General features: G+C 51.9%; 1 protein-coding gene across 1 annotated transcript in view; it reads right to left on the minus strand.

Moving 5' to 3' along the window:
* The window catches only part of LOC138651553 (RNA-binding protein MEX3B-like), a 30,394-nt gene extending 20,252 nt beyond the window's left edge, over positions 1-10,142 (minus strand). Inside the window, exon 1 of the mRNA XM_069741849.1 lies at positions 9,555-10,142. Within this exon, the coding sequence (XP_069597950.1) occupies positions 9,555-10,110 (556 nt within the window). The 5' untranslated portion in view covers positions 10,111-10,142. The remainder of the gene's footprint in view (positions 1-9,554) is intronic.
* Between the last annotated feature and the right edge of the window lie 422 nt (positions 10,143-10,564).

Raw genomic sequence — 10,564 nt, forward strand, 5'->3', positions numbered from 1 at the left:
TCTGAAGAGTGCATTGCGGTCTCGCAAGATGATGACGTAGCAGTCTCGCGAGACCGCACATCATAATCTCGTGAGACCTCAATGCATGGAGCGGTCACAGGGGCGTCACGAAGAGCGGGAAAGGCCTGTTCCTGATCCGACGGATGGTGAGTATATAACTATTTTTTATTTTTTTATTATTTTTAACATTAGATCTTTTTACTATTGATGCGGCATAGGCAGCATGAATAGTAAAAAGTTGGTCACACAGGGTTAATAGCAGCGTTAACCGAGTGCGTTACACCGTGGTCAACGCTGCCATTAACCCTGTGTGAGCGCTGACTAGAGGAGAGTACGGAGCGGGCACTGACTGCGGGGAGGAAGGAGCGGCCATTTTTCCGCCGGACTGTGCTAGTCACTGATTGGTCGTGGCAAAACAGCCATGACCAATCAGCGACTTGGATTTCCATGAGAGGCCGCGACCAATGAATATCCGTGACAGACAGAAAGACAGACGGACGGAAGTGACCCTTAGACAATTATATAGTAGATACCGTATATACTCGAGAATAAGCCGAGATTTTCAGCCCACTTTTTTGGGCTGTGATATACTCACCTGCTCCTGGCGCTGTACCTGCATGTCCCATGGTCTCCGGGCAGCTCTTCCTGTGTTCAGCGGTCACGTGGTACCGCTCATTAAAGTAATGAATATGGACGCATATTCATTACTGTAATGAGCAGTAAGTGACCGCTGAACACAGGAAGATGCCGCCGGCTCCCGGAGACCATCTGACAGTGAGACGCTGCCAGGAACCGCGCCGGGAGCAGGTGAGTATATCGGAGGAGAGCATTGCGCGATAGTCACCTTCCTCATTCCACCGCTGCGCGCCGCTCTGTCTTTCATCCTTTGCACTAACTGTTCAGGTCAGAGGGCGCGATTAGTGTGCGTGCTGCCCTCTGCCTGAACAGTCAATGCAAAGGACGGAAGACAGAGCGGAGCGTAGAACGAGGAAGGTGACTATCGCAAGTGTCGGGGGCCTGAGCGAAGAGAGTCGAGTATATGATTTTTTATTTTAATCGCAGCAACAGCATATGGGGCCACAACGTATGGAGCATTGTATGGGGCCACAACGTATGGCGCATCGTATGGGGAATAATGTGTGGAGCATTGTATGGGGAATGATGTGTGGAGCATCTTATTGGGCAATAATGCATGGATCATCCTATGGGACCATCAACCTTTATGCAGCATTGTATGGGGCAAATGTTTCTATGGAGCACTTATGGGGCCATTATTAACCTTTATGCAGCATTATATGGGGCATATTTTAATATGGAGCATTATATGGGGCATATTTTGTATGGAGCATCTTATGGGGCCCATCATGAACTGTATGGAGCATTATATGGGGCTCCTGATTCAATATGGATATTCAAAAACACTTAACCTACTGATGTCTCAATTAATTTTACTTTTGTTTTTGACATTTACCGGTAGCTCCTGCATTTTCTACCCTAGGCTTATACTCAAGGCAATAAGCTTTCCCAGTTTTTTTGTGGCAAAATTAAGAGGGGAAGGGGGGGGGGGGAGGTCGGCTTATACTCGAGTGTATACGGTATGTGAGATAGATATAGATAAGATACATATACAGACAATTATATAGTAGATACTATAAGTATAAGGGTCACTTCCGTCTGTCTGTCACGGATATTCATTGGTCGCGGCCTCTGTCTGTCATGGAAATCCAAGTCGCTGATTGGTCATGGCTGTTTTGCCGTAACCAATCAGCGACCAGCACAGTCCAGCAGAAAAATGGCAGGTCCTTCCACCCCGCAGTCAGTGCCCGCTCCGTACTCCTCTCCTGTCAGCCCTCACACAGGGTTAATGCCAGCGTTAATGGACCGCGGTGTAACGCACTCCATTAACCCTGTGTGACCAGCTTTTTACTATTGATGATGTGTATGCGGCATCAATAGTAAAAAGATCTAATGTTACAAATAATAATAATAAAAAAAAAAAAAAGGTTATTCTCACCCTCCGCCGTCGCGTCCTCTCCTCGGCAGTGCAAGCGGCAGGATACGGGGCCATGGATGGTATGCGAGAAGGACCTTCCATAACGTCACGGTTATGTGACCGCGACGTCATCACAGGTCCTGCGCTCATACCAACCCTGGGATCGGAAGCTTCCGCGTGCACCTCACACAGGCGACAGGACTACAAGGGGCCCCTCGGAACGTGAGTATATGTTTAGTTTTTATTTTAACTCTTTTTTAACCGGTTACATACGTGGCTGGGCAATAGACTGCGTGGCTGGGCAATAGACTTCGCCGCTGGGCAATATGCTACGTGGACATGTATATTCTAGAATACCCGATGAGTTAGACAATTATATATAGATGGTGGCCCGATTCTAAGGGGTACTTCCGGCTGTCTGCCTGTCCTTCTGTCACGGTTATTCGTTCGCTGATTGGTCTCGGCAGCTGCCTGTCATTGCTGCCGCGACCAATCAGCGACGCGCACAGTCCGGAAGAAAATGGCCGCTCCTTACTCCCCGCACTGACTGCCCGGCGCCCACATACACCCCTCCAGTCTGCCCTCACACAGGGTTAATGCCAGCGGGTAACGGACCGCGTTATGCCGCGGGTAACGGACTCCGTTACCGCTGCTATTAACCCTGTGTGACCAAGTTTTTTACTATTGACGCGGCCTATGCAGCGCCAATAGTAAAAACATCTGTTAAAAATAATTAAAAAAATAAAAAACGATTATATACTCACCTACGCCGCCTTTCCCGCTCCTCGCGATACAACCACCACGTTCCGTTGGCACAGATCGTCTGGCAGAAGGACCTGCCGTGACGTCATGGTCATGTGACCGCGACGACATCACAGGCCCTGCGCGAGCAGGCTGGGACCGGAAGCTGCCGCCTGGACCTCGCACAGGCGACAGAACTACAAGTATGGTGAGTATGTTAGAACTACAAGGGGCCCTCGGATCGGAAGGGGAGTATGTTTATTTTTTAACCTGTGACATACGTGGCTAGGCAATATACTATGTGGTTGGGCAATATACTACATGGCTCTGTGCTGTATGCTACGTCACTGGGCAATATACTACGTAGCTGGGCAATATACTACGTGGATCTGTGTTGTATACTACGTAGCCGGGCAATATACTAAGTGGCCGGGCAATATACTACGTGGCCGGGCAATATACTACGTGGACATGCATAATCTAGAATACCCAATACGTTAGAATCGGGCACCATCTAGTCTAGTATATAATTGTCTAAGGGGTACTTCCGTCTTTCTGTCCTCAACTTCCATAATAGAAATCCCGCGTCGCTGATTGGTCTCGGCAGCTGCCTGTCATGGCGGCCACGACCAATCAGCGACGGGCACAGTCCGATTAGTCTCTCCCCTACAGTAAGTGCCCGGCACCAGCTCCATAATCCCCTCCAGTCACCGCTCACACAGGGTTAATGGCAGCGGTAACGGGCCGCGGTGTAACGCACTCCGTTGCCGCTGCTATTAACCCTGTGTCCCCCCAACTATTTACTATTGATGCTGCCTATGCAGCATCAATAGTAAAAATATGTCATGTTGAATAAAAAAAACAAACCTGCTATACTCACCATCCGCCGCATTTCCCCGCTCCGGTGACCGTTCCATGCAAGCGGCAGGTTCCGGTGGCAAGGATTGTATGCGACAAGGACCTGCCATGACCTCACGGTCATGTGACCGCGACGTCATCACATGTCCTGCGCTCATACCAGCCTTGGGACCGGAAGCTGCCGCTTGCAATGGAGCAGTCACCGGAGCGTCCCGAGGAGCAGGAAAGGCGGCGGATGGTGAGTATAGCAGGACTTCAACGCTGTATTTTTGATAACCAGCCAGGCAAAATTCACAGCTGGGGGCTGCAATCCTCAGCTCTCATCAAGGCTCATCAAGAATGGAGGGGGTCCCCAAGCAGCACATGTCCCCCAGATATGGATTACGGCGTGTGCAGAACGACGGACAGGTGAGGGATATTTTTTAATTTTTGTTTTATTACAGGAGACAATGGAATTAGGCGATTAGTGAGTACAACGGTTGTTATTTTTAATTAAAGTGGAAAAGTGTCTTTTGTTTCATTTCTAATGAAGGACTTTACTTTGGCTGTGTCTTTATTTACCATATAACCATAGCATTAGTAATGGATTGGTGTCTTATAGACGCCTCTCCATTACCAATACGTGGGCTTGATGTTACCTGACAATACAAAGGGGACATCAACCCCACTTGCCACCACAAGGCAAGTGGGAAGAGCCAGGCAAAGATCCAGAATTGGAGAGTCTAAGGGTATGTTCACACGTTCAGGATTTCCATCCTTTTTTTTTCCTGACTGTTTTTTTAAAAAACTGCAGCTCTTGGCAGAAAACGCAGGTCCTTTTTTGGTCCGTTTTTGATGCGTTTTTTGATGCGTTTTTTTGATGCAGTTTTCTAGCCAGAGTCTGTGTGTTTTCTAGGAATTTTTTTAGGGTTAAAATGGCTGAAAATACCCTAACCCTAACCCTACCCCTAACCCTACCCCTAACCCTACCCCTAACCCTATTCTAACCTTAGTGGAAAAAAAAAAAAAAAATTCTTTATTTTTTTTTATTGTCCCTACCTATGGAGGTGACAAAGGGGGGGGGGTGTCATTTACTATTTTTTTATTTTGATCACTGAGATATAACCTATCTCAGTGATCAAAATGCACTTTGGAACGAATCTGCCGGCAGGCAGATTCGGCGGGCGCACTGCGCATGCGCCCGCCATTTTGCAAGATGGCGGCGCCCAGGGAGAAGACGGCCGGACGGACACCGGGACGCCGGGTGAGTATAAGGGGGGGAGATTAGGGCACGGGGGGGGCATCAGAGCACTGGGGGGGGCATCGGAGCACGGGGGGGCGGGATCGGAGCACGGGGGGGGCAGCCACACTCCGCCCACGCACTTCCGCCCGCTCCCCGCACTTCCTGCTGCAGCGGTTCTGCACATCAAATCGCAGTAAAACCCGCAGATATATTTTTGATCTGCGGGTTTTACTGCGGTTTGGACCTCACAATGGAGGTCTATGGGTGCAGAACCGCTGCGGCTCCGGAAAAAGAATTGACATGCTCCTTCTTTTTTCCGGGAGCTATTCAGCGCGTCTTTTTTTTTACAATTTCCGGACCATGTGCACAGTGTGTCCTGTTTTCCATAGGGTACAGTGTACTGTACCCTGCATGGAAAACAGCTGCGGAACCGCAGCGGCAAAACCGCCGCGGTTCCGCGGTAAAAAACGCACTGTGTGAACATGGCCTAATAGAGGCGCCTTTTCTGGGTGGCTGCTTTTTTTTGGCTGAGGGGCAATGTCCGTGGCCCCTTACCATCCCTCCATTCTGGATAACCAGCCTTGCTGAAGCTGAGGGTTGCAGCCCACAGATGTGAATTGTGCCTGGCTATCAAAAACACAAGGTAACCTATGCTGGGGTTTTTTTTTTTTGTTAATTATTATTTATTTACAGCCTAGGAGCCAGGTGATGAATAAAGTTTACACCTCCGGTCACAGCTGAGCACTCACACTGTCATTTGACAGCATGGGATCCGCGGCTGTCCGACCAGCGGTGATAATTTTACCACCAGTCCGAAACGGTGTTTGCCGCATTATCATGCACATGACAGTGTAGCAAACACAGGATGTTAGGGCCCCCTATTCAAGTGAATGGGGATCCGTTTCAGGTACTGTTCTGGTGCCCAAACATGAACTTTGGCGTTCCGCCAATGTGCGTCGCTGTTGCGCCGGCGACGCAGCGGCGACGCGCCCCTATGTTTAACATAGGGGACGCGTGCGTCGTTTTGGTGGCGTTTTTCGCCACGTGCGTCGTTTCCGACGCTAGCGTCGGACGCAAGAAAACGCTACATGTAGCATTTTCTGTGCGTCCGATTTTCGTCGGAAAACGACGCACGCGTCGCAAAACGCGCGCGTTTTTGCGCGCGTTTTAGCGTGCGTCGCGCCGCCGACGCAACGCTAATGTGAACGTAGCCTTATTTGTATTTGTTCGTCCGAAACTGCCAGATGTGAATATTCAGGTATCCACCTAGCTCTTGTGTATTCTGTGACAGGGGAGCAGACACCCCCAAGGCTCTATAATGGGCACCATACACACCTGTGCAGTATATACAGTGGCGGGATGGCAGCAGACACCCCCAGGGCCCTATAATGGGCACCATACACACCTGTGCAGTATATACAGTGCCGAGATGGCAGCAGACACCCCCGGGGCCCTATAATGGGCACCATACACACCTGTGCAGTATATACAGTGGCGGGATGGCAGCAGACACCCCAGGGCCCTATAATGGGCACCATACACACCTGTGCAGTATATACAGTGCCGGGATGGCAGCAGACACCCCAGGGCCCTATAATGGGCACCATACACACCTGTGCAGTATATACAGTGCCGGGATGGCAGCAGACACCCCAGGGCCCTATAATGGGCACCATACACACCTGTGCAGTATATACAGTGCCGGGATGGCAGCAGACACCCCAGGGCCCTATAATGGGCACCATACACACCTGTGCAGTATATACAGTGCCAGGATGGCAGCAGACACCCCCGGGGCCCTATAATGGGCACCATACACACCTGTGCAGTATATACAGTGCCGGGATGGCAGCAGACACCCCAGGGCCCTATAATGGGCACCATACACACCTGTGCAGTATATTATTTTTTATTTATATAGCACCATTGATTCCATGGTGCAGTACATGAGAAGGGGTTACATACAAGTTACAGATATCACGTACAGTAACAAACTAACAATGACAGACTGATACAGAAGGGCGAGGACCCTGCCCTTGTGGGCTTACATTCTACAGGATGGTGGGGAAGTAGACAGTAGGTTGCAGGAGCTCCGGTGTTGGTGAAGCGGTAGCTCCGGTAGTGATGAGGAGGCAGCGGGGTCAGTGCAGGCTGTAGGCTTTCGTGAAGAGATGGGTTTTCAGGTTCCATCTGAAGGATCTGAATGTGGTTGATAGTCGGACGTGTTGTGGCAAAGAATTCCAGAGGATGGGGGATATTCGGGAGAAGTCTTGGAGGCGATTGGATGAGGAGCAAATAAGTGTGAAGGAGAGAAGGATGTCTTTGTAGGACCGGAGATTACGGGAGGGAAGATATTGGGAGAATAGTTCAGAGATATATGGAGGAGACAGGTTATGGATGGCTTTGTAGGTCAGTATTAGTAATTTGAACTGGATACGCTGAGGGAATGGGAGCCAGTGAAGATATTTGCAGAAGGGGGGGGAGCATAGGAGTAGCAAGGAGAGAGATGAATTTTAGTTGGGCAGCAGAGTTAAGAATGGACTGAAGAGGTGCAAGGGTGTTAGTGAGGCCACAGAAAAGGATGTTGCAGTAGTCGAGGCGGGAGATGATGAGAGCTCGTACAAGCATTTTAGTAGATTGACGGTTGAGGAAAGGACGGATTCTGGAGATATTTTTGAGCTGGAGGCGACAGGAGGTGGATAGAGCTTGGTTGTGCGGTTTGATGAACAGGGCAGAGTCGAAGGTTACTCCGAGGCAGCGGACTTCCGCTATGGGGGAAAGAGCGATGTCATTGATTGCGATAGATAGATCTTCCTTACCTGACTTATCTATTGGATGGAGGAAAGATGAGGAGTTCAGATTTGTCCACATTGAGTTTGAGGAAGCGAGAGGAGAAGAAGGAGGATGATGATGATATGGCTGATAGGCACTCTGGGATTCTGGACAGCAGAGCGGTGACGTCTGGGCCAGAGAGGTAGATCTGAAAGTCGTCAGCATAGAGGTAAGTACTGGAATCCATGGGACTTTATGAGTTGTCCCAAGCCAAGTGTATAGATTGAGAAGAGTAGGGGTCCTAGAACAGAGCCTTGTGGGACTCCAACAGAGAGGGTGGGATGAAGAGATAGTGTGGGAGTGGGAGACGCTGAATGTGCGGTTACAAAGGTACGAGGAGATCCAGGATAGGGCGAGGTCTTTGATGCCAAAGGAGGAAAGGATCTGTAGTAGGAGGCAGTGGTCAACTGTGTCGAAAGCAGAGGACAGGTCTAGCAGAAGACAGGTCTAGCTTTGGCGGTAAGTAGGTCGTTAGTGATTTTGGTCAGGGCTGTCTCAGCTGAGTGATGGGGGCAGAAACCAGATTGCAAATTGTCAAAGAGCAAGTTACATGAGAGGTGGGAGGAAAGTTCAGAGTGGACGTGCTGCTCCAGAAGCTTGGAAGCGAATGGGAGCAGCGATATTGGGCGATGGCTGGACATAGCAGTTGGATCGAGGGTTGGATTTTTAAGGATAGGCTTGATTGTGGCATGTTTGAAAGCAGAAGGGAAGGTGCCAGAAGATAGTGTTAGGTTGAAGAGGTGGGTTAGGGATGGGATAAGTGTGGATGGCCAGTGACAGGATGACAGTGACAGGATGGCCGCAGGCACCCCAGGGCCCTATAATGGGCACCATACACACCTGTGCAGGATATACAGTGCCAGGATGGCAGTAGACACCCCAGGGCCCTATAATGGGCACCATACACACCTGTGCAGGATATACAGTGCCAGGATGGCAGTAGACACCCCAGGGCCCTATAATGGGCACCATACACACCTGTGCAGTATATACAGTGGCGGGATGGCAGCAGACACCCCCGGGGCCCTATAATGGGCACCATACACACCTGTGCAGCATATACAGTGACGGGATGGCAGCAGACACCCCTTCGGGCCCTATAATGGGCACCATACACACCTGTGCAGTATATACAGTGCCAGGATGGCAGCAGACACACCCCAGGGCACTATAATGGGCACCATACACACCTGTGCAGTATATACAGTGCCAGGATGGCAGCAGACACCCCCGGGGCCCTATAATGGGCACCATACACACCTGTGCAGTATATACAGTGCCAGGATGGCAGCAGACACCCCCAGGGCACTATAATGGGCACCATACACACCTGTGCAGTATATACAGTGCCAGGATGGCAGCAGACACCCCCAGGGCACTATAATGGGCACCATACACACCTGTGCAGTATATACAGTGCCAGGATGGCAGCAGACACCCCCAGGGCACTATAATGGGCACCATACACACCTGTGCAGTATATACAGTGCCAGGATGGCAGCAGACACCCCCAGGGCACTATAATGGGCACCATACACACCTGTGCAGTATATACAGTGCCAGGATGGCACCATACACACCTGTGCAGTATATACAGTGCCAGGATGGCAGCAGACACCCCCGGGGCCCTATAATGGGCACCATACACACCTGTGCAGTATATACAGTGCCAGGATGGCAGCAGACACCCCCAGGGCACTATAATGGGCACCATACACACCTGTGCAGTATATACAGTGCCAGGATGGCACCATACACACCTGTGCAGTATATACAGTGCCAGGATGGCAGCAGACACCCCCGGGGCCCTATAATGGGCACCATACACACCTGTGCAGTATATACAGTGCCAGGATGGCAGCAGACACCCCCAGGGCCCCCCTCCATCAGTGCACATGTACCACTCACCTTGGCGCCCCACAATCTCGGCTACATGCTCGGAGCTGGGCACCGGGACGCCCTCCGTCATGTTGGCCCCTCTCCTGCGGGCCCCTGAGAGCAGCAGCTGCTCCGCGGTCATCTCCCCGAACATGTCTGGACTGGGCAGCCCAGAGTCCAGCGCCTCGTCCTCCGCAGAATCATCGTGGAGTGCCAGCACTGAGAGCGAGTCCAGCACAAGAGGAAAGTCCTGAGTGGCGGGGAAGGGCGCACACACTGGCCGGGCTCCAGGGCCGGGCACGGGCAGCTCCCGGGGGTGTCCCGGCGGTGTCCGCTCGGCGGCGCTCACACATGCCCGGTCCTCGCCCAGTAGGAGTTCGCTGCAGGATTCTTCATCTTCCAGACGGCCATGGCTCCGGACTGGCATGTGGCACTGCTCCTCGGAGTCATGGTGTGACAACTGGGGCGCTTCCCGGCACAGCACCTGTGCAGCTCGCCCCCGGGTGCCGGTCTGTCCTGCCGAATCTCCGTGTAGCCCCCGGGGGCTCTCTCCGCCCGGCTCCTCCTCTCCCCGGGGCTCATCCATGCCGCTGCTACCTATGGCGCTCGCTCCCGAGCCGTGCTCGTGCTCGCCCTTTGTTTGCTGCACGTGCACGACGCTCAGGTCGGAAGGTAACGCCCACAGCAGCTGCACAGAGAGCTCTCCGCCTTCATTGGCCGGGTGGGCGGGGCTGGCTTCTCTTTCCATCGTGCGCTCACACAAAGATTGGTCAATTGGCTGCGAGACACAGACGCTGGCACCGCCCACTCCGCGATGACGGCACAATCCAGCGTTCTGAGAGCAGGGAGACAAAGGGGCGTGAAAAGTGGCGCGCCCGGGCTAAGCCGGCCGGCAAGTGACGCCTTGCTGCGAACAGTGGCGCACGTTTGTGACGTACTACGGTTGCTGGAACGGAGGTGTTAGGAAGAGGCCCTCTTTTTAAAGGGACTCTGTCACCTGAATTTGGCGGGACTGGTTTTGGGTCATATGGGCGGAGTTT

This window comes from Ranitomeya imitator, chromosome 1 (assembly GCF_032444005.1).
Source record: "Ranitomeya imitator isolate aRanImi1 chromosome 1, aRanImi1.pri, whole genome shotgun sequence".
NCBI lineage: Eukaryota > Metazoa > Chordata > Amphibia > Anura > Dendrobatidae > Ranitomeya > Ranitomeya imitator.